Genomic DNA, 25,778 nt, shown 5'->3' with positions numbered 1-25,778 from the left:
AATTTGTTTCAACCTCATACAGAACACATGAAACCCTGAAATAAATGAAAAATGGTTATACTTTGTCATTATTAGGCTTTTGAAGCATAGCACGCTTGATAGGGATTTGACAGACTTTAACGATTGTCAGTGTAATAGATATTAAACAATGGAATAATGTGGAGGAATGCAGTAAGTGTCGTGTAAAATGGAACAAAAGGCTGTTGAGGATTATTCTTTGTTGGAGTAGAATCAAACTGTCAGAGTGGCAAAAATAACAATTGTCTCCAATTATGAATTTCTTCAAGGATAAATGTATCAGTTTCTGCGCATTTAATGCATCATAAGGGTGCACCCTGAGATGATTTTGCATATTTTGACTGATTTCCTGCCTGGCTTCCAGCTGGTGGCTCAGGCCTGAAAAAAAAAAAAAGGAGAAGATAATTGCTCCGCGGCAGTCTATCAAGTGTTTGTTGTGGGAGCCTCACACAATGATTTAAAACTTTAATGCATTATTACCCCAAAACAACGTAACCTTGATAAAAAAATATAAACTGAACAAAATGATCATGATGTAAAATTTTCAAGTGCACCTAAGCTGCTTTTTCAACTGTGAGTGAAGCCACTTTCTATTAACTATCCATAAAATCAGATAATCCTTTACAGCTGGGGAAGTTTGTAGCATAACAGCGGCACAACAAAATACAAAAAAGTCGGTAAAACTAAAGTACAAAAAAATAATGTCAGTAAACAAAATAATACAAGCGGCGATTCCAGGTTCGAGCCCTTTTTCGTTCAGTAGAAGAAAGCAACTCAATCGACTAAAGTTTCAGCTGCAAGAAGCAACGAACGGGTTTCAGGCTTCACAAAGGTGAGCAAAGTTGCGTCAGCTGCTTTCATTTGGTTTAATCAGGTAAGGAGACCAACCACAGGTTTGTTCCCTCTTCATCGGATTTAACAAAACTCTGTGTGTATGTTAAAGAGATGATTCAGGATGGTTCCAGTCAGTTTAGGATTGCTCAAAGGCCTCTTGAAGTATGATATGGGCAAGGTGACTGGACAAATCCTTAAAGAGCTACTGGCCATGTTTTAAGACCAATCTGGCTCAATCCAGATGACGGCTATTTCAGCCATTGTGGTAATAAAAAAATAATAATAATAATGATTGATCACAAATCCCTGGGTCAGTTTCTCAGTTCTCTCCTTGTGATGAGGCCAACGACTGCAGAGTTGTCAGAGAACTTTTGCAAGTGGCAGACACTGATCTAGATGTTCTAGATGGTAATCGATGACGCCGTGTTTCCTCTAAGCTTCAGTTAATTTAAACACAAGATACTTGTGCTCAAAAAGAGGATTCATTCTCAGTGAAGAACCTTGGAGCTCTAATCTGCCTCTATACCTGCCAAAGAGCAGTGATTCCTAACACGTCTCTGGGGGTCATCAGGTGGAAACCTCCCTTCAACAGTGTTTCGCCTACTTAGTCCCACTACACCTCCAGGAGGTTAGGCAGTGAACTCCGGCGTCCCAGAGTCACCCCCCCTAGTGCCAGTTCACACTGCTCCTACACAATCCAAACAGCACCGCCACGTTCAACTGACCCAGAGATGCTCCAGGTAGTGGCCAGTACCGATGCTACAATTTAACTATTGCTAATGCTAATGCTAACCGCTAGGAAGAACAGAAGAAGACAATACAGTTCCGATGCTACCATTTAGCTAATGTTACGTGCTAACCGCTACCTGCTAAGAGGAACAGAAGAAGACAATAAAGCTAGATTCACCTATACTGTTAATGTTAATTGCTAGCTACCAATACTAACTGCTAAGATACTATCATACTCTCACCGCTTTAGCTATTGTTAGCTGCTACAATGCTACCACAGGCCAAGATGCCACATGTAACTGCCGATTGCCACACTACCATCATCTACCCCTGCCTCTCACCAACTGCACCAAGAAAAAGCGGGGTGGGAATACAAACCCTGGTTCGGGTAGGGGATAGAAAATAAAGAGGTAGAGTCAAAAGATGAAAGTAGGGATTGGATACAGACCCTTGTTCGGGTAGGGGGTGGAAAATTTAGAGGGTGCTGAAGGTGGAGGCCTAAACCACAGACTAGATTTAACAGCCTCTTCTAACAATTCCTTCAAGAAGCAGCAAACCCTACCATTTCCTTCAAAAAGCAAACAGAGCAGGAAAACAAACCCTAACATTTCCTTCAAGAAGCAAACAAAACAGGAAAACAACCAAAAAGATCAAAAAACAAGCCAACTCTGTATCTTACCACGCAAACTCACCTGAACAGGCCGCATGGTCCCAAAGAGAGACTCTAGCTGGCCACACCCCCACCTTATCTAAACTTCCTGGTTCTCTTCCTATTGGCAGAGCGAGAAGATGGGGCGGGGAAAGCAGAGCAGAGGAGAGGTGTCTTGTTCAGACTTTAACCTCTTCTCTTGCCGGGTTAGGCATGCATGTCCCCCGGCCTCAGATTACTATAAACTATTTCCTGGGGCACAACTAGCTTTCCTCCCAAGTCGACCTGCATTTGCCAATCATCAGCCCCTACCAGGCAGCCACCTACCTGCTTTCTCCCTGACTTAGCAGCTCTATTTTTCTCCCCCTCTCGAACAAACTGCACATCTAACCTCTCCTTTCTAGAACTTCCAGAATTCACCTGCTTCATTCTCTCCTCAATGCCTGCGGCTAAGCTTCTCAGCACCTGATTATGCCGCCATGTATACCGGCCTTGTGATAAGCTAATTCTACAACCTGACAAAATGTGCTTTAAACTTGCTGTACCTGAGCAGAGTGGGCACGATTGATCGCCCTGTACCCAGAGACTTAGGTTCTGCGGGGTTGGCAACACATCGTATGTCGCCCCTATCAGAAATTTAATACGGCCTTCCTCCATATTCCACAGGTCCCTCCAACTAAGTTTCCTCTTCTCAACACCTTCCCAATTCAACCATTGTCCCTGTTTGGCTTGACCAACTGCTTTTGCCCCTCTTAACAACTCCTCCTGCCTACGCACCTGTTCCACTACAAGCTTTCTTTTCTCCTTTAGACCTGCTTTATTCCACACTGGTTTGCCTGGGCCAAGCCCCAAGCCTCCCCGGCCAAATTGAACATTTCCTACTATTTCTGCATGCCTAAGAGCTGCCTCTGCCTCCTGCACTGCTGCCCTTGGGTTCCATTTCCTCCCCCCAGAAGGATTCGGAACCACATTGCTAACTAACATGTCCTTACTCCCAGATAATAAAAGTTCTGTCCTAACCTTAGTGCATTTAAACTCCTCTGTTAGACTGGATACTGGCAGCTGAAGCATTCCTTTCCCATACAAAGCTACATTGCTTAAGCACCTGGGAGCACCCAACCATTTTCTAATATAAGAGCTAACTAGCCTTCCCATTCTCTCTGCTACAGATAATGGGACTTCATATACTGACATTGGCCACATTAACCTAGGATACAAGCCAAACTGCAAGCACCACAACCTCAGTTTTCCTGGGAGCCCTGATTTATCTATTCTCTCCAGCCCTTCTGCAACATCCTTTCTGAATTGCACAACCTGTTCAACATCATTCAGGTCCACATTGTACCACCGTCCTAGACTCTTAACTGATTTCTCCCTAATTGTTGGGATTTCCTCACCATCTATAGCAAACTTTCTATCACTTACTTTCCCTCTGTATATTGAAATACTCCTTGACTTACTAGGCTTAATCTTCATACTAGCCCACTTGAGATTCTGATTGACTTCATCTAACAACCTCCTTGTACATGGCACTGTTGAAGTTAGCAGTGTCATATCATCCATATAAGCCCTAATTGGTGGAAGACGCATTCCATTCTGCCGTCTCTCTCCACCTACGACCCACTTGGAAGCCCTAATAATTACCTCCATAGCCATTGTGAAAGCTAGTGGGGACACTGTACATCCTGCCATAATACCAACCTCCAATCTTTGCCAGCCTGTTGTGAGCTCTGCGATACTTGCACACAGTCTGATGTCTTGGAAATATGCTTTCACCAAGTTAACAACTATCTCCGGCACTTTAAAGTAGTCAAAGGAACTCCAAATAAGGTTATGTGGCACTGACCCAAACTAAAAATACAACATTCAAGTCTCTTTTCTCCCTCTTAGCTGTCTGAATCTGATGCCAAATCATGCTAGTATGCTCTAAGCATCCAGCAAATCCTGGTATCCCTGCTTTTTGCACTGTCGTATCTATCATACCATTCCTTTCTAAGTATTTAGCCAGCCTCTGTGCTACGATACTAAAGAAAATCTTTCCCTCAACATTTAGGAGAGAAATCATCCGAAACTGGCTAAGGTCCGATGACTCCTTCTCCTTAGGGATGAAGACACCTCCTGCCCTGCGCCATGCTCTTGGAATACTTTGTTTCTCCCAAACTATTCTCAGGTATCTCCATAGTGTCCTTAAGATGCCAGGTGCACTCTTATAGACACGGTAGGGGACTCCATTAGGCCCTGGGGCCGAAGAAGCCTTTGCACGCCTAACCACCTCCACCACTTCTCTCCACCTAGGTGGGCTCACATCCATCTCCTGCTCCACTTCCCCTAATGGTGGCATGTCAGGTGGAAGACCTATGTTCCTATTCTCCTTTGAATCTGAATACGTCGACTTCAAATACTGTTCAATCTCTGATTTCGTTGCCTTAAGTTGCCCTCCTTTTTCTTGATTAAACAAGCCTTTCACAAAATTAAAGGGGTTCCTAAAAAATGCTGACCTTGCACGTTCCTTCTTCTTTCTCTTCTCCCTAAGGAGAAGAGAAAGAGTACTGCTAACCTGCTTCTCAGTTCCTCCTGCAACACCTTAATTCCCTCCCTTTCTTCTTCTGTCGCCTTCCTCCACTGCTTTCTTAACTGCCTCCTTTCCTTTACTAACTTCTCTATTTCTCTTTGCCGCCTAGACTTGCCGACCTGCACCCTCTCGCCTTTCCTTTTGACAAGCACGCCAAATCTCTCTCGACCATAGGAGTAGATCACATCTCCAATTTTATCCAATTTCTCCACTACATCTCCTCTAAGCCTGCTTAATATGACTGATAAATCTCTATCAACTGCCTCCCACTCTTTGCTATCATTAGCCCTCGGCCACCTAACTCTAGCTTTCTGCTCCATGCTTCTCTCCTTGGCTGGCCTGTTGACCTCAACACCAACTGCATCCCCTCTCCGTACCTCCTCCTCTCCAGGGATAGTGTTACTGATATCCTGCGAACTGTGGTTTTCTACCTGTCGCTGGACTTCATCCGACTGATTCGACTGACTTCTCAAGAAATACTGGTCGATGCGGCCACTCTGCCCTTCCACCGCTAAACACTTCCTCCTTCCCTGATGGGTTCTAGGGCCTCGGATTGATGTTATTTTCTGCCAGCCACATGGGCAAACTTGAAGCTTCTTATCCTCTGCTGCACAACTTTTGCTCTCCTTAGTTGCCTTCCCTGTCACCTGAGTACTGCTACCTCTGGTCCTAAGAGATGGGTCCGTGCCCCCATCCCTCACTGAGTCATGTATCCAAGGCATAGTCATATCCGTTATCCTGTTCGTTACCATGCAATCCACCTGTGAGTCAAATTAGCATGTGTTGACATGACACAGCAATCGAGAGGCTATGTGGCTCTGCATAGCCTCCATAGCAACACCATAAGTCAAATCATACATTTTCAAATGAAAGTCTTCTGATTGAGAAAGTCATTATTAAAAACTGTGTCTTCAGTCCATCAGTCCTCCATCATGATGCTGAGGTTAAACAACACTTGTTCAGCCCGGAAACTTCTAAGCCATGTCCCTGTATCTCAAGGAGGCTCAACAGCGAGACTGATGCCAGCGAAACCACTAAAATATGTGCTCCACTGCCTTTCCAGTGCAGCCCGTGCTGTGTCTAATACAAACAGAAACCAATACATTAAGGCAGCGAGGTGAGGCTAATGTAGGAATACTGACTGGCTAAGTGCCTTGATGGATGCCTTCATGGACCAGCGTGACAGCCAGGTTTTACACAGAGAGTGATTGATGGCATCACGGATGACAGACAGACTAATGATTTGGACAAGCGCCTTAATTAAACATCAATTAGGAACACATATTCAATTCCCTCCTTCTCTACTCAAGCTGCCTAAAAGATTTTTTTTTCTTTCCTTTTCATCTTTTTCTGTCTGTTTTCTCAGGCAGACTCACATACAGATACACACATTTATTTTTCCTTTTCAAGGTGCAGATGAGATGAATATGGGAATAATTAAAGGAAGAAGTGCATTTCTAAATCCCAGGATAATGCAAACTTAATTCAGATGGCGATGAATACATTTGCATAAAGGTGGCTTAATTAGCTTTTCTCTCATTCATCAAACATGTCTGAAAGACGTCAGGGAGATGACAGGATAGAGAAATGCTGCCCACATACATAAAGATTCTTAATTTATAAATCATTCTCATAACAATGCACACACAGACATATATATATAACATGACATATATAACACAGACATATATATATATAACATGAAGCAAGGGGAAAAAGTGGCCCACCCACCCACAAAAACCCACACACACATGTGCACACATAGAGTTTGCTTGTTATAACCAAACTTGTCTGACTCTGAGCTAGCTTCAGGGCTAATCTGCCAAGACAGAAATGAATAATCAATATGAGAGAATAGGAAATGAGCATCAGACGGAGATTCTGCTCTACATGATTTGACAAGAGAGCACCGAAGCCAAGGGTTATGTCAATACACCGCTGCACAAACACCAGTCATTAGATTCAAGTCTGTGTGTGAGAGTGTGTTTTTCAGAACTGTGTGTGCATGTGCGTGTGAGTGTGTGTCCACTTGTTCCATAAGTGGTGGCTAAATTGTGTCCGTGTGTGTGTGTGTGTGTGTGTGTGTAGAATCAGAGATCAATGTCAAGTATCATTTTAATATCATTCAGCTGGTGAGTATGGATGTGTGCTTAGAGCCAACAGTCAGATCAATAAAATAAAAGTGTGAGAGGAAAAAAAAAAGAAATCTGTCAAGAAGTCAAGCATCACTTGTCAGAAAACGTTGCTGAAGTAAATCAGTTTTAGTTTTTTGACCAGAAACTACAGAAAGGCCTGGTGAAAGAGCTGTTAAAAGGCTGGTTTGACGACTGATTGGACTATTTTGTGAAAGGTAACATACCAGATCAGTACAATTTCAGTCCTAGTTTCGTAGTCACGGACATTCCAAAGGTTATGTCGGCATCGTCGCTGTTGAGATCTGGGGACACATTGACATCACTGAAGTATAATGAAGTCCAACCTGGACATTAGAGGACAGATAATCTAAGGTGAAGATAAAAGCAAGTCCTGCAAGTCAAGAGGTATAGATAGAAAATGTAATATTATAAAAATGATATGTACAATATGGCCGCGGTTGCAGGTGCAACAGAACTCACTCCCAGCCTCAGCAATCAGAGATGTTGTGTTCACTAGAGGTAACAAAGACGGTGGAACACTTTTCAGCTGCTGTTACGTTCCTCTACAAAACCTTTCTGATCGTCAGACTGTTTTCCCTGATCTCAGTAATTAATTTACTGAGCCCAATCCTACTATTACTGACAGATACGATGGCCACGGATACAAAAAAAAAAGAGTTGTAATGAACCAGAATTTCCCTTAACAGGCTGAAGGACTGTCTAACCCTCATGCTGCCCATACTGTATGCTGGGTAATTTACTGTCCGAACAGATCTCTCTCTGAGCCTGCCTCTGTCTTCTTCTTATCCTCCTGTTCCATCGACTCTCCCCTCTGTCCTCAGACCTCCTGTCAGGCAGCAGTGAGAATGTTTTCTCAATTGGCTGCAGAATACCACTTTTCATGAGTAATGTGCTGCCACAGACATATGTGGCTAATATATATTACATCTCTACATTATTACTGGTATATATTACTGCTGATAGTACACAGAGCCAATATAAATTATTCATTAGTCATTATTCATATTATGCTGAATCACTGTCCTGGCACAACTCGGGTATGCTCACAAGCTCTCGCTCTCCCTGCCTTCAACTTTTTTCTAATTTCCTTTTGTCAGTCTGTTCTTCCCTTAATCTCTCTCCTGCACAGCTTTAAGAACAAATAAACAAGAATTTTCAAGGGACTGTGTGTTTTATGTCAGCGGGCCTCCTGTCTTTCCCAGTACCGAACAAGCATATACACACACACCCTGACACACACACACAAAAGGCAGAGAGAGAAATGGAACTAAAAGAGACACAAGTGAAGGCAGAGAAAGAGCGCGATAACAGTAGTGAGAGGGGACAGGGAGAAAATTGGATCAAACAAGACAGATGGATGGAAAGAAGAAACCTAAACAAAAGCAGAAATGAGGGATGATAAAAAGACGGCAAGTTCATGGTAGGAATGTCGAGAGAGAGAAGAGGACAAATGAAACAACAGAATAAGACAGAGGAGGGGGGGGTTGGAGGGTATGCAGCCGATAAAACAGATATTGCTGAGGAGAGGACGAACCGTAAAATCGCATTAGCAGAGCAGCACTTGTTCCCTCTAACCTGCAGCAACCTGTCACTGCATGCTGCAATGTGCGTGTTGGACATTTGTGTGCGAGTACCGTGCACGTCAAGGATTCATGCAGCGGCAGAGACGCGCAAAAATGCACACACACGTTTTTGCATTGAATCCTCATATATTAAGGCCTGCGCATGAGACACTGGGAAAGAAAGAAGGAAGTAAATGCGGTGATAAATTTGGCTCTGGGTCATAAGACTGTCAGTTGTATTGGATTTTGTTAAAGTCATTAGGGCAAGAGGCCATATTCCCTTCAATCGCCCTTTAGTACTGTTTAAACTACTTTAACGTCTTAGAAATTACATTGAAAAAAATAATCAGCGTTTACAGCCCAGGTTTTATTTTTTTATCGCTTTGGACATCATTACTTATCCGCTGTGATAACTTTCACTTCCTCTGTTTATCGCTCTGATCTGAGGAAGTAGCAACATCGCTTAAGCAGATTCAGACGGGACAAAGAGCACATGCAGTCACAGTCACTCCAGCAACAAACAAGCCAAAACTGAAAATAGCATCTAGGCTGTACAGGACCAAATCTCTACAGCTGTAGCTGCCCCACAATTATTCTGCTGATGCCTCATTTTCATAAACAGTTCGTCATTTCCAAGCTAATTAAGTGATTTTATTAGCAAAGTAATTAGATTGAAAACCACACTAATTATGATAACTAATTGGTCAAACAATCATGTGTAATGTGAAAGGGATTGTTTGTAGTGACAAACCCGCAGAGGACTTTCATCAACTCTGCGCTCCACTTCAGTTCTGCAAAGCGTTTTAGCGTCTTTCAGCTCATTGTTTTGGTTTTCGACCCATTTTGATTCTCATTGCTCTCATCGACACCTTTTCCAGTCACAGCAGGCCGCTCTTTTAAGGGGGAACAGATACAATAATCACACTGTGTGCTACCTGCCCTGCACAACACGGCTGAGAGACAAAGGTAGCGAACAGCTGGTGAACATAGTGGGCAGGAGTTGGCGGAGACCAAAAGAGAGCTGAAACGAGAGCGAATATCAGACTAAGATTTGTTGGCTGGTCAAGAGCACGACTCCAAATGAGTGCTAATGTTGCTCTGTGTGATTCATAAATAGGCAGCTGTAAGCGTTAATTTAATAACAGAAAATGAACAATAATAAATTAAAAAAAACACCATTATTCTGGTTGAGAATATGTAATCACAAACACATGTAAATCTGGATTTTTTTCGGTGTGTAATGCCTGGTGCACACAAGAGGGTTCTCAAATCTGAACTGATTTTTTATATTTTGACTGGTACAACACAAGACGGCAAGAGGCCGTTCCACTAAACGATTTCAAAGCGGTGATTCAAGGGACTTTGAATCTCAACAAAACTTCCTTGACTTCAAAATAACAAACTTGGAGGCGGACTGTCATTGCCAGCTTGTTGCACTTGGGTGTGCTGTGTTGTAACTGTGGATAAAGTCATGGCTGAGAAGACAGACTCATTTATACATTTTACAGAGCAAACTGGCGAGGAGCAGAAACATCTGGTTGGTGACACTTCCTGGTCTGCTCTCTCTCATTGGCTATAGCGGGATTCTGCTCAATATTCCATTTCTGTTGATTTCACACATTTCAATTTGAAATCAGACTCTGATCAAGTCAATAACATGAATCTTACGTCTGTAAACCTCTCACACTGCAGGATTATTTGGGCAGGTAGTCTGTTCAGACCAGCCTCGAAACAGGAGCACCCCAACAATTGTCGGGAGGGGTTAACTGGACTCAAAATCAGCCCAATTATCGTCTACTTTGGTACCAGCATAAGTCTGCTAGAGCAGTTGTGTGCCTGTATCCATTTGCAGGTGTGCTTTTGGGTGCTTTTGGGTGCAAATCAGAAACAAAGTGGTATGCGACTGGGCCACAGTGAGCAGTGGGTCGCCTGGACCTGCCTAAGATGGATTACTCTGTTTCTGTGTGTGTGTGTGTGTGTGTGTGACTTAACAGTGATAGATGCGCAGCTCAACACTGATGCTTTACAACCTATGAAGGCGACAAGCAGGCTCAAATGCACACATCTACACAGATGAAGTTTCTGCGTATAAGAATGCGAGCAATCATTGCATTGCATGCTCTGTACTGTGTGACTGCGTCATCATCAATCAGAAATCAGTCGCACACCAATGCAGAGTCATCAATGAGTGCAGGCAGATAACCGTGTCCTCCCCAGGAAGATGAAAAAGGGTCATTACACAGCAGCTAAATGACACTTCATCTCACCTATACTGCAAAGCAATGCTGCAATGAGTCATTAAATACTGTCTGTCTGTTCATCTCTGTCTCACAGCCTGCAATCTGTCTGTCTGTGCCTGTCTGTCTCTAATTGTCCATCAAGTCTCCATCTGTGTTTGTCTCCATCCTTCAGCCTGTTCGGCCCTGAGGCCTTCTCACAGGGGAGGGAACAGTTTATCCAGCCTGCGAGCCTAATAACTCCCCTTCCCCATCGACCTCGTTAGGATGTGGTCTATTTGCAGCGAGTGAACATGTGTTTGCGCGCGAGGGTAAATGTGTGCATGCCTGGGCTAAGTTAGGATCTAATTAACTCCTGGAAATGTAGCGTGGATCTCACACATACACGCAGATCCATGCACATATCATTGCATCTTCAGAAGCAGTTTTTTTTATTTTTTTAGAAAGCCCAGGCACAACACTATCACCCAGTAGCCTTTAGAAGATAATTTTCCCATTAATAACACTCTGTAAAGTATTAATATTTTATGTTAAACTGGGGAAATGTAAAGCCTTGTCTGCGTGTGTGTGCGGCGTGGGTCCGCATTTGATAATCTTCTGTGTTTGCCCATTAAGTAGGAAGGAAGTTACAGCACAACCTTCATTAGGCAGCTGCAAAGGGAACTGCAGTCTCATGGTAATCTCGCTAATCAGGGAAAGTAGACCAGAGAGCTTAAACTATTATGAGAGGATTTTCTCGCGGTTTCCACTCTCTACACACAACCTTTACAGTCCCCTTCTCACCTGAATGAGCGTTTGTAACTTCCTGTCGCAGATGGTAAAATGTGCCACACGCTGTACTTACAGGTGTGACCTCAAGTGAAACAAAAAACTACTTAGGCATCATTTTTGGTGACCTGATCTCAATTTAGTTTTTCCCTGAGCACACACTGTGTCTGTAAAGAATCAGTAACTCCGAACATGGTTTGTGATATACAGTCTGTTGTCCATGTGACGTATTGTATGCATTAACATTTCCCTCTATTAATTGTACTCTGGGTTCAAATCAAAGTGATTCTGCATTGCTTGCGTCGCTCTTCACCGCCTGTTTCTGCACCATGTGTCCCCCCCCCCCCCCCCCCCCCCCCCCCCCCCCCCGTTTAGTCGGGTGAAAAGACATCTGACTGAGTGTTATTGGACCCATTAAACCCTGCATGTAACACTACATTCATCCATAATAAGAAATACAAGTGCGAACTATACGGCTGCATAAAATATACATTATTACAAATAGCTTTGCAAATAGCTTCGCAAATAGCTCTTCTCAGACATCTAGCCCATCATAACTTTCTAAATGTAAGCACTGATGTAAAAGTCTGCTTTGTTTAGAGATCTGGCTTTCATTTGCAGCATTTACGGTGAAATATAACCAAATGATACGGCTGATTAGCTTTTGTGACCATGTGAGAAATCTAAAATTCGACTGAGCGCACACCAGTGGGAGCGAGTGAGAACATGAGTGAGGGAGAGAGGGCAAAACGGCAGGAAAGCGAAGGAGACAGATACGTTTTAGAAATAGCTAGAAACATGAGCAAAATCAATACAGAGGCATTTGCGCATGTAACAACAGTAATCTTTGAGAGGCTTTGTCTAGTGATTAAATACATAAAATACATACTAAAAGCTTGTTTTGTTTCTTTGTGCTTAAATAATATATGCTGTCAATAGTCATTTGGCGCTTTGTCAGTGCAGTATGTTGATATGCTCTTGCCAATAAAGGCCTTTAAACTTGATTTGTGCACAACAGGAAGAAATGTGAGATAGATAGTTAGAGAGACAGGGTGAGAGGAAGTCAGAGAGAAAGAGAGCTGAAGAAAGATTGACAGTCAACAAAGTAAAGAAAGATCACAAAGGCCAAGAAAAAGAAAGATAAAATATTGGCGGAATTCCCTCGTGAGCGACACAACCCACACAGGAGAGAAGACAAAGAAAAAAAGCCAGCAGTGTAACAACCTTGTTCCTTGCTCACACTGCACTTTAATTCCTGTGTGTGTACCTGAGGCTTATAGCTCCTGTCACTACCAATGCTATTCACTGGTGGAATAGATCCATTGATGGGCCGAGGTGGGAAAGTGCGTGGACAGAATATGTGTGAGTGTGCATGTGTGTGTGAAGGGGTTTCATGTCTGTTTTGCTTTGTGTGTGTGTGTGTGTGTGTGTGTAGGTCTGCCCCGGTGTGTGTGTGTCCAGCCCAGAGGAGGGAGATGCTAGTTCCGCAGAACAAGGACATGATGATTTGAGAGATCAGCCAGAGTGACAGAACGGTGAGAACCATTTTCTATGAGGAGCAGTGAATCCATCCGGCGCAGCATGATGGGACATAGTGACATGGAAGGGGTGGAAAAATCACAGCAGGCAACCAATCACATCTAAGATCGGTCATGTATTTATATTTTTTAAGCCATTTTAATCTACTTGGCGCATTCAGCCAAAATCCAGCAACCACGACAGCAACCCTGTGTCATAGTTCAGGGAAGCGGATCCGTGATAAAAAAGTGAAGCAGACAAAGCTTGCAAGACGTATATACACCTGCATCTCTGTATAAAAGGCCAGTGGCTCCAGGGGATCAGGTGTCACAGTACCACGTTAATTAGCACGAGCTTGTGCACTCGCCCGCGACTGCGTCTGCAGCCACTGGGCACGTCGGTGTTTGTGAGCATGTAAGTGTGCACGCAGGCTTATCTGTGATCTGGTGTCTGCTTCAGTCAGCTTCCCCTCGGGCATCAGTTTTACCTGACTGCACGCTTTCAACAGAACAGATTTCATTTCAGTATCTGAGTCGTCCAGGCCGATGTGCTTGCAGGTACGTCAGCCATGCCTGAGGAGAAAAAAAGGCTTTTTCCTACACTCAGAAGACTGAGTGGCTTGGATTTCCTTTCTTTTTTTTTTGTGCTTGCTATTTTCTTTAATGTGCGACGACGGATGAAAGTTGAGGCAATGTAGTGTAAATAAATTATTAAAACGAATTTATCGAACAGGAGAACAGATGCAGTAATAAACACTTTATTTTTAAAAATCCCAAATACCCCACTGAAATAAAAAACAACTACAATAGTGTCCAGTATGTGTGTGGGTTTTTTTTTTTTTTTCGATTTTCCACAGAACACTGGGCGCATTTCCATAAAATATGTTAGCTTCTTCATGTAACTTGCTCCGCAACAATCAAGTTAAAAAAAATATCTGAAAGACGGAAGAGGAGGAGTTGCATGAGTCGCTGGCTGATGAAACACTGACAAATAATTGCTCGAAATTGCGAGGCAGGATTGAAAACGCGCGGCGCGACATTTAGGAGATCATTTTCTAAATCTCTTAGCGGCCACATCTTAGAGTTAAACCAACTCAAACGACACATTTTCGCATCGCCCATGATGGCGCCGCTAGCGGTACGCTAACAACCTTCGAGCAGGCGTGCAGTGTTAAGTGTGTGATAGAAAAATGTAATGTCACACTGTTGGATGAAAATAGCTCACATGGCGTTCTGATAAAACGTTGATCTGCCTTTTTAAAATGGAAAACAGTGAAAGGCTTCTTACACATTAACATTAAAACAACACTGACATCAACTTGACCCCCGACATAACAGGAGAGTTAATGCAGCAGTATGACACTCGTGGGGGCCTTGCTTTTGATATTTAAAGTACATTTTGCTGATACTACTTACATTTATTCAAGAGGCATCGACACAGGATTTATACTTGTAAATGTTATATTGCAGGTTTTACTTTTACTGAAATAAACGATCTGAATACTTCCCCCACCGACCGTTCTGGAGGTGGGGTCTTGACTGTTTTTACTCCGGCGGCCTTTTCACAGCTCTCACACCCATCACAGTCTGCCGCTGTTTGCATTTGTTGTTGGCGGTGACAAGTTTCAAGATGACAGAGCGTGGCAAGTTCGGACAGGAGCAACAGAAGACTGGGGAAGTTGTGGAACGCTCCGAAAGCACCTGTTTGGAACATTCCACAGGTAAACGTTGGTAACAGGTGACACGTTCTACACAGCGTCCCATCTTCTTTGGAATCAGGGTTGTGATCATCAAACCTGCCTGAGGATTGTGATTTTGAGCAAAATTAACCAAGTTCCAAAAAGATTTGTGTGTGCGTCATTGGTTTGTCCTCTCTCACTTGGTGCTTTTTCTCCATTATTCATGTGTTGTATTATCATTTCTTTGTCTCTCTCTGTTTCCAATTTGTGCATCCAAACATTGTTTTTCAATCCCTTCTCCTGTTCATTCTCTGATTTGCACGTGTTGACGATGTCTCCCTATTTGTCTCTTCCTCTCAGCCCAATCACATGCAATAATCACACCCATTTCCACATCCTCCCATCAGCTGTGTCACTGCCGCGACCTTGAGCAGCGGGCTGCTGATTGGCTTCTGCGTTGATGATTTGGAGGTCGCGAACCCCAGCACTCGGAATTAATGGACTCTGTCGCACGACTACAGCGCCCCTCGACACATACACGCCCACATACACAGATGCCACGGCTCGTAATAGACGGTCAATGGGAGTCACAGCCCTTACAAACCTAATTACGTGAACTAATGGCGGGCATCAGCCGAGGAATACTCACTGTGACACACGCTGCAGACACACAGCAGCACAGGGGTCATATGGAACCTTAACTGGAAAGGTTTCATGTTTGTGATCGTGGACATATATACAGGTAATTTCCACTGGCATCACTAGCTCTGCTCTAGGTGCGCCATTTTTTTGTGTAGGTGGTGGCAGCTGTAGGTGCTGTGGAAGTGCAGACACAGCACAAGGCCGGCAGGCTACACATCAGAAGCAGTGCTTGGACTTGTGCTGAATAACAGGCTGGCTGCATTTCCATATGATATCAAAATGCAGGTTGCACCATGCATATCATGAACACACACCCGAAACATGATTACAAAAAGTGCTTATTAGAGCACAAATAGACACATATACTCCATATACGGACACAGGAGAAAGAGACAAAATAAGCGTATTTACAAGCACAGACTACAACATTTTTTTAATTTCCCTTTTAGCTTTGATAACACAAACAATTGTTCTTGTTGAGCTGTATTGCTCCTTGGAACCGAACAGCCAGTGTGATCTGTGCTTTAGGGGTACTTATTGGAGGCAGCAGCGCTCTCGACAATATATATACTAATTAAACTCCTATGCCTGTCCCTGTTGACAAAGCTTCGGAGGCAGGATGCTCCGATCAAGCCTCAGACAACCCACAGTGATGTGGTAAATCTGCACAGGTTTTTGTGGGCCAGCCTAATTGGAAAAGGCCAGTGAGACGGGCTGCTTTTAGAGCGAACAAGTTTCTCTGGTTCCTTCGCTCTTTTGAAAAGTTGAAGCTTCTCGTTTTGCATCAAACCCAGCAGCAGAATGACACAGAGCAAGTTGATGTTGTGCGGGGATGAGGTAAGGCCAATTATAACTGACCATCTGCTAGATTTGTGAGAGAGTAAAACTTACAACCCTCTACGGAACATCTGTGCAGCTGCAAGACCTCAACTTATGATCTGCAGAATTATCTCTTCGATCCTCAGTTACTGGCGTGAAACCTCACTCCAGCTAGGAGCATTTTGATCACTTTTGTGTGCCTGTACTATGGAGCAATCCAAACAAAGTACACCTCATTACCATCTAAAGAGTGTGTTTCTTTACCAGATGGTGAAAACAGGCATCACGTATATTTCAAAAAGCGCAGAATCTCACCTGTGCATTTCTTCAGGCTACCGGGCCGTTTACCGTGCATCCCCAGCTTACAGTTGAAGTTTTCCTCCCAGAACTCAGCGAACCACACATTTCTTCTGTTGTTGGACAGCGAGCGGCTGCGGAAATACCGATCAAATGCTGTAAAAATGACAGAGAGGGTAAAAGTTAAAATACGGAGGGTGAAGAGGGTTTTTTTTTTTTTTCCTTTTTGAAACTGTACTGAATACATTTACCTGTCCACAAAGAGGAGTGAACCAGCATCATCCTGAATGTAAGGGCTTCATTTCCAGTGAGCAAGCCTGTACTTGTTAGAATTCGGTGTTCATGGCAGTGTAATACGTTTTGACTCACAAAGGCATATGTTATGAATGGCCTATGGATCTAAAGTATGATTGAAAAGCCATTCCTCTGGAGCCATCCAGTGTAGGAGATCCTATCAAATACTGAAGCCGAGAGCAGGCAGCGCAAACATTTTCGAATGAGCTCTCAGAGTCTACGGTGGCAACTTGTCCAATTTAATAAGCAGAGAGGAGGAGAGAAACAGGGAAGAACACATTACTCCACTCACAGGAATGGAAATACCTGTCAGAGACTGGCAGGCGGAGATAAAGAGATGGGCTAAAGAAAGGGGAATGATGGAGGCTAGAACACTCCTTGTACACTATTTAGTTCACACCAAAATTAATTGGGACAACAGCTTTTTGCTTTGTTGTCTGTGAGGGGAGGATGGAAAGAGTGGATTTTGTAAGAAATGCTGTATAACCCTCCTCAGCATCATCAACAGCGTGTTGGCTACTTGAGCGCGGCAGTTATTCACTGTTCCGATGGACCTCAGGTCTGTCCCAAGACGACTGCAGGGAAGCATTAAACATCGCTAATAAAGAGGAAGTGTCATTTTCAGCACCACTGGGACTGTAGTTTATGGCAAAAGAGTGCACGTGAAACAAACCACAGAGGGAGGGGAAATCACCGGGGACTATCAGACCAACTTGGACAGCCGGTACCATGCCCGACTCGCTGTAAAGGCTGACAAGAGCTGCCTTTATTAATCTCCTCTGCTGTCAGGGAAACAGGTCCTGTGTGCACCTGCGTAGCTCAGCCGATACTTAGACTGCTGGGAGCAGTGGGTTCGCTCCATGTGTAGCTCAACAGGTAGCACATGTCAACCAGGATCACATGCTTCTTGTTGTGATCACAGATGTGATGCTCAGAAAGATTTGTGCGACTGGGATTTTCTTCAAACAACAGCCCCTCATATTAGGAAAGAAAGCTCTATCCACTGAGTGGGCAACTGTTCAGAGGTACCACAGCTCCGACAGTTATTTGATTAAAGAAACAGTTTGACAGTTTGGGAAGAACGCTTATTTCCTTTCTTGTCGAGAGTTAGATGAGAAGATCTGTGGCATGCTGTACATTACATATGAATATGTTAGCCAGAAGACAGTTAGCTTAGCACAAAGACTAGAAAGAGATGAAAACAGCTAGCCAGGATCTTTATGAAGCTAAAAAAATAAAAAAAATAAAAACTACCTCTAAACATGAAACAAAGTGTAAAAACTAGTTGTTGGCTGTGTTTCTGCACGGTTTAATGCAGCAGACTAGTTCTTCGCCTGGAGCAGTGACTTCCTGGAGAACTTGTGGTGTTCAGGTGGGGCTGCGAGGAACCTGGTTGTGAAACTGGATGACCGGCTATCCTGTTGCAACAACCCGCTCCTGCAGATTCATACTCCACATCATCAGGAGGACGTTCCTCACCTAGGAAGGTCTGGTCCAGGCTCTGGTCATCTTGTGCCTGGATTACTACAACTCTAGCCTGGCAAGTTCTCCCACATTACACCAATCCTCTGCACCCTGCACTGGCCACCAGTGGCTGCTTGAATCCAGTTGCCAAACATTGTGCGAATATGTAAATAAGGCCCATACAATATATTCAGGAAAACTAGCATGCTAAAATGCTAATCCCTCACTATGAGGGGAGCCCAACTACCACTCATCAAAATCCAGAAAACCCATCTGATCAGACTGTACCTCTGCCGATAAAAATCAAACAAAGACATATATCTATTGTCTCTAAACGCAGCAGCTAAGCATGGTTGAGTGCACTTATTGAAATTCACTTTGGATAAAAGTAATGTAAAGCATTCTGAAGAGTCGCATTACATGCATGGCACCATTCATTGCATGGTTGTTGAATAATATTACATCACATTGTCAGGTGTACCTCATAAATTGGTAATGATGTTTGCACTCCTCATTAATCCTCTGCTGGTTCCGTCACTCACAATTCTCTTTATTCTGAAGATCCCATAACGTGTTCCCTCATGTCGGCCAGCCGAAGCCGACTTTGATTCATTTAAACCTCGACATGGGCTCGCTCTCCTCTTACTTTAGGTTTGTATCTTGTCGCCTTTGTGTCCCTCCAGGAGTCAATTATCTAATAGGGAGCTCTGACAGGGAGCAAATGAGGATATCCTCCCCGGCCTAATAGCAAAAACTTGTTGCCCGCTGGGATCAAGAGTGAGGGAACATGAGTGTATTTCACTTTCTGTTTCTGGTCTTTTCCTCCCGTCCCCTTAATTTGATCTAGTAGAGTTCGAACACACATGCACGACTTCAGTTTCTTTTTATTTATCACACAGAAAGGTGTGTGGAGTCACAGTGCAGATGAAAATCCTCAGCGTTTTCCACAATTCTTTTAAAAGATTACAGTTTATGTTTTGTTAGTTACTCACTGTATATGCAATGACATACGGGCATGGCGTTATTCTACGTGTGTCTTATTTTCTTTTATTTTCTCACCATCCACAGACGCCCGTTTGGGAAGAATGGTGATGGCTCCCTCGGCCACTCTCTCCTGGCCAATCACAGGAGAGATTTTGGAACCCCAGCTGTCCGAACCCACCCACAGGAAGTGGCCCGTCTGGTTGTTCCTCTTCGCAGCATCCAGAACTCGTCTGTTTGAGAAAAGAACGGAGAATTGAAGTCTTTATGTAGCCCAGGAAAGACCGACAAAAAGAAGGGGTGGCTTTAGGCGCCTCTGGCTAAATCCCATTGGTGGCTTGATGCCATTTTGATGTCCCATTCACAGTGAAGGCCTCCCTCCTCAGCACCATGGTCTAGTAAACAGCATCAGCTAATGATTATAAAGTAAAAAACAAGAAACACTTGACTGAATGAGGGTTGCAACGACATTATGCAATAGCTCCAATCACAAGTAGGAATAAAACTTTTTACTTCTGTCATAATATTAGTAGTTTAAAATCAGTGGTATTATTACTGTCTTGAAGGAATAGTCAATCATTACTGCTTTTAAATGAAAAGACACGCAGGTATATTTCCGGTGTTATTCCAGAATGAGTCGAAAATGGAACAGAAAATGTCACTAAAGTGATGGCGGCAGAAAAATGATGAAAAGTGGCAGCGGGGGACGTGTTTAAGTGCGCAGCACGTACCGTATGTCGTCCTCATTAGCGAACATGATGATGGCCCTGGCATTGGAGGTCTCTAGCAGGCGTCTGATGATCTTGTCAAACTCTCCTGGCCTCGGCTCCCTGGGGATCTTCAAGGACTGGGCAATACACACACCACCTGGGACAGACAGAGACAGAATGCATTAGCTGTTTTGCAGTCACAGATTTGCATGTCTTCACTTTGCATTCATCACCCACATTCAGTCGCTCTCCCATGATTTGGCCTGTGCCCAGTTTCTAAAACTGTTCTAAGCTTGGTTGTAAACACTCCCTCTTGTACGCGGCAGTGATGTGGTTTTACACTTCCAGCAACCTTAGCACTTTCAGAAAAATCTAAGAATGAACGGTCGGTTAGCATCACAGCAGCAGCCACCATCAGAAATTCAAGAAAATCCAAGACAAATCAAAACCACAGGATGTAGCATTACTAGCCGAGCGATTCTGGGGAATGCCAAAACACCACATCAACAAGCAACACATCACGCATTATTTAAAACCTATGAGGATCACAGAAATGGCCTCCATGTTAAACATTCATGCCAAAACAGGCACGTTATGAAAGGAGTCGGAGAGTTGCGTGAGATGAGGCAAGGTCTGGAGGAAATGGAGAAAACAAGGTACAGCACTGGAGCAGGGAAACACAAGAAACCAAAGGCTGGGAGAGAAAGGAGCAGGGATGGCATGATGGACACGGGGAAGAAAAAGGTGTAGAAACAGAAAGAGAAAGGGAGAAAGCGGGAAAGGAAATACATAGCGGAGAGCAAAGAGTCTGAGATAATGTAATGTGGAGGACGGGATGAGAAAGGAAGGTGTTGACAACAACAGAGAGAAGAGCGAAAAACGAGGGAGAAAGATGAATGGGGCAACGTCACCATTCAAAATATCCTCTGTCCCCACTTCACTATGATTTCACTTCCTATTGTTGACGATGACAACAGCAGCAATCGCAGCAATATTAGTCGTTTCACTTACAATATGTGATGATGAGGAAGATGCCTCGCACACACACAAATCAGTCATGTTCAAGCCCCGGACACGCGGTGGGAAAAATTATGCAACAGCTTTTGCACGACTTTCTGTCCTGGAAAAGGTGTGCGCACATAAACGAGCACACACTCAAAAGCACTCTCACTCACTTTTTTTCTCGGTAACACACACACACACACACACACAGAATCCAGCATCCCATACTGCTTTGCACTAATCCTGACTTTATATTTAAGCTCTGTTCTGTTAATTGGCTCTGCTTCGTTAGATCATTAGCCCAGCTCTAGGTGTAAAGGTGTGTGTGTGTGTGTGTAGGATTATGTCGTTGTCAGACATTACATCTGCTTTATCCTTAACCAGTGCACAATATGACTGACTGAGAGCATCAATGTGTTTGTGGGTGTGTGCATGTGTTTGTGTGTGTGTCTACGTGTTCAGTTTTGTCATTTGGGTGCATTTGCGTGAGTGTGAATGATGTCCTCTTTCCTCCCCTGCCTGTTCCAGCCCATTTATTGAACATCTGTACAGTCTGTCGCTTTCACTATATCACACCCCTTAATCTCTCTCTCTCACACACACACACACACACACTCACATTCATATCCAAGCAGACGCACGTATAGCAGCGTGCATGACTGTTAAAACAAATACTCATTAGCCTCAAATTAAAAGCCTCTCGAGGATAATCACTACAGTGGCAAAATCTGCATAGGCACCCCTGTCTACCTCTCTCTCTCTCTCTCTCTCTCACACTCACACACACACACACACACACACACACACACACACACACACCAAAGACAAATGCTTGGAAGTTAAGAATACTTTCTCAAGGATAATCACCAGTTTCATACACACTTTTGTAAGTATGCACACACAAAGCAAATTATGAGGAAACAAGGCAAACAGTGTGCACACACATGCACGAGTACTGATGTTTGCATTCTCTCTCCACTGTCCTTGGAGCAGTATGAAAGTGATTAAATCATTCTTTTGTTTCATGGCCCGCCATCAGTAATAACTGGCCCCATGGAGACAAATACAATATCAAATCGTACCTGGGCATCTGTGTGGAAGTGTTTGCGTACACACACTCACCTCACCGCAACTGTCGCAGCCAAATGCCGCTCGCCCTAAAACGCTTCTGTTTTTTTTTTTTTTCTATGGTGGCAAAAATAAGCAGCTCGTTAAAAGCGCACGCCAGTTACTGGAGCGCACCGTCGCTGCTCTGTTGAAAGGAAAGCTGCGAGGTAAGGTCAGGAGAAACATCGTCTTTTTCGGGGGTTTTTTTCAAAATCACTCGCAGAACGTAGTTGAAAGCAGAAGTTGCCGAATAAAAAGGCGGCGAGAAAGAGAGAGAGCATCAGCATCAAACCCCTCGCACACACGACGCTCGAGACAAGAGGATTTGCTTCACATTGCAAACCGAAAGTCTCGAAGAGAAAGAGAGACGAGAGGCGAAAAGCTTGTAAACAATACTACCGAAGCTATTTTTGAGGCCATGCTTTTGTGGCGTCTGTTGAGGCTGAGTGGAAAGCTCCTCGCGCGAGAAAAAAAAAAGTTTGGTCAGATGTGAAAAAGTGTTCCTGTGAACTACAAGCCCTGGTATTGATTTCAGTGAAGAGCTGGGTTAAAAAACCTACATCTCAGGTACTTGACATGGTGTGAAAGCTTTCTGTGGAACAAATCAAATAACTATCCTCCTGCTGCCAATTGTTTTCCAAGGTAAGAAACAGTGGCTGATAGCATCAGATAACACATTACCATATAAATAAAGAGAGCGGCAAATGCAGATTCAGCAGTCAGCATGTCAGTAATGCCCCTTATTTTCAGATATAGTGTAAATTAGTCGGAACATTTAGAGACATCAGAATGAAAATCATTTTCAACTTTTAACATGCAGCATCGCTTCTTGAGACCAGAACAGTTTCACCCCCACCCGAGCACCAGAAGCGGGAGGATGAAAACTGCATCATTAATTGTTTAGCAACATCACATCACAGGCCGGGCATACTGATGTGAGACCCGTCAGAAATTCTCTTTATTCACGTCAGATAAAAGAATGGTCTCAGCTGTATTGGATCAGAGTAATAGCCAGTTTATTACATAATTCAGCAATTGTAGTGCGTTCATCTACAACAGGCTAATTGAATTATGGTATCCGATGAGCGGCAACACACCAGGCACTCCGTTTATCTCTAATAACCCGATTATTGAGGATTCAGTGTGGAACAGAATGAGACTAAATCCTAATTCCTTGAGTCTATTTGTGTGTACATGTGTGTGTGTGTTCCTAGTTTGTTTACCTCACTGGGTGTAGGTGTGAAGCACTGTTTTGAGAGGCTAAATGGTTTTTTGGATGTGTGGGTGTCAACCAATGAGCTAGAGTGCATACAGTAGTCTGTGCAAACAAATGCACACAAGATTTGCATCTATCTGTCTCCTCTCGGCTGCTTGAAAAAAAAGAAAAAAGAGGCAGGGTGCAAGTTGTGATGATAAATTCGTTGTTAAGTGTGTCCAGCTCTTCTCCAAACGAAACCCTTATGGTCGGTAATTAACTCCATTCTGCTTTGAGATTAAATTCATTCTGTTTCAGGACAGGAAACGCCACTGTCTCAACGTTTAATTAACAATCTGCTTCCCTGCCACACTCTCCACTCTCTCTCTGCACCATTTCACCCATTAGCTGACTGTGTGTATCTTGTTCTTGTCATTTTCTTCTCACCTTCAGCAAACTTTCCAGCGGATACATCTCCGAAGTACTAAAACAGCTGGAGTAAAGGCACCAAAAAAGGAGCTGTATTTCCCGAAGAATGTCAATTTTACAATGCATTTATTGTAGTAGAGTTTCTCAGTCACACAATTAAGAACCTTTAAGCACGCTGAAACTTAGTGAGGCTGCACATAGTGTGAGTGCTATGAGCTGCAAAACAGCCATCAATGAAAGCTTTGACATCTCAAAAACTTGAGAGAACTACAGTTACATGCATGCAACCCATAACAGTCAACTTAATATGAGCAAGTGGGTAGCAAGAGCAGCGTGACCTGCACCTAAATCCTGGATAAAATAGAGCTGCTCACATGCACACACACAAACATGCACATTATTTTCTGTCTTCATCTTTTAACTCACACACTTACTGTATCTTCCCTCTTTCACAGTTGGCTGCGTCTTCTAGCAATTTTTAAAAGCACTGTTTGAAAAAGATGACTCCAATGGCACTCATTTGCATCACCCCAGACGGCTCACTGTACGCTGCACGGAAACCTCTATTCGGCACCGCAGGAGGAACCCCATACACTCACCGATACACTCATGCACCCTGTAATGTATTTATACCCGAATTATGGCTTCAACACACACAGACAGTAATGTGGTTTCCTGCTATGCAAAATGAGTAATGAGAGTAACTTTAAAGCTGGCTGTCTTTGTGCCGCTGCCGCTGGGGTGCGAGTGTGTATTTAAGTGCCTGTACGCATATTTCTGTGTTAGATGTGAGCGTGTAACAAAATGAAAGAAAGACAGTGAAATCAAAGTCCCTGCCTTTAATGATTCTCCCATTGAGATATAACTGTGTCACCCTCACTGTCTTTCTCTAAGGTATGTGCACCTGTAACTCTGAGACACAGACACACACACACAAGCCTTGTCAATTGTTACGATTAGCACATAACGTATGAGCTTCCCAACAAATCCACGCAGGAAGAAATTAATTTTTCTCCAGCTTAGGGAGCACGTCTTTGATAACGCCGCCCACCGCATTCCTCCCCGCAGAAACACCTGCCAGTGGACTGTTGCTGTTGGAGAACTCTCACACAAACATACAGCGAACGCACACATGCAAATGCTGATATTGACACACTCCCTTTCTCTCCAAACCTCATTAGCGCTGCTTTAAAATTAAAAGTTGCCCCCTGCTTCTTTATGCTTTGTTCAAGGCTTGGGGCACTGCAGCAAGGGCCTTTGAAGTCACTGATTTATGAGTGTGTGTGTGTGTGAATCTATGTGTGTGTGTCTTCTTACATGTGCTTGTGTGAATTTGCCTACGCTTGCCAACGAGCGTTCGCTTTGCGTGCACTCGTGTGCACTCCAGTAACTGTGCGCACGGCACACGCGCCGGCTCTGCTCGAGTGTGGATGAAGTGGTGCGGTAAATATTGTGTTCTGCATTTTTTCGCTCCCAGTTGAAACTTCTCCCCAGGCTTCCTAATGAATCATTGACAACACCCACGGAACCGCTGTCCCAGGAAATTTACATCCTCCCATTAAAATATGCCTTAAAGGACAAAGGCCTTAGAGCCTGAAATGGTTTTGGAAATTTAAGACGGTCCTAACCCGAACCCGAAAAGATGCTGCTCAGACCTGAACCAAGCCTGGGGTGGGACAGCTTATGTGAGCTCATAACAGACTTAAGCTTGAAATTGCTTATAATTTGCTGATAATGAAACACTGATAAGAGAACGGGAAAACAGGGCGCAGTTACTTCAGTTTACAGAAACTGAATGTACTTTTGGGTAAATGTTTGTTCGATTAGCACGGTGTGAATACACACTGAGATAAAATTCTGAACGATGTCTCCACAGCGCTATGAGTTATCGCTGTATAAACTGAGGCGGCAGTTTGCATCAGCGAATGGATATTGGATATTTGCGATGATCTACTGTGGACATAATAAAAATGTTTCAAGTGGTTCTCAGACAAAATACAATAATTTGTGGTATCTATCTAAAAAGCTAATTCACACACAAGCCTCAGTATATTATAGCAGCACTGAATAATACAGAGCTATAGCTGCAGGAGTTATCCTTCAGTCTGCATCCACTT

The 25,778-nt window shown here is 43.7% G+C and overlaps 1 protein-coding gene across 2 annotated transcripts in view; it reads right to left on the bottom strand.

The window, feature by feature from the left end:
• Nucleotides 1-25,778, bottom strand: part of grm8a (glutamate receptor, metabotropic 8a) — a 216,248-nt gene that overhangs the window by 55,062 nt on the left and 135,408 nt on the right. For both annotated transcript variants that reach the window (XM_041963691.1, XM_041963690.1), the window contains exons 3-5: nt 19,950-20,085; nt 19,297-19,451; nt 16,498-16,635 (exon numbers count right to left, since the gene is read on the bottom strand). In XM_041963691.1, the coding sequence (XP_041819625.1) occupies nt 16,498-16,635; nt 19,297-19,451; nt 19,950-20,085 (429 nt within the window). The remainder of the gene's footprint in view (nt 1-16,497; nt 16,636-19,296; nt 19,452-19,949; nt 20,086-25,778) is intronic.

The sequence above is a fragment of the Chelmon rostratus genome, chromosome 22 (assembly GCF_017976325.1).
Source record: "Chelmon rostratus isolate fCheRos1 chromosome 22, fCheRos1.pri, whole genome shotgun sequence".
NCBI lineage: Eukaryota > Metazoa > Chordata > Actinopteri > Chaetodontiformes > Chaetodontidae > Chelmon > Chelmon rostratus.
This window is presented reverse-complemented; position numbering and strand designations above follow the sequence as displayed.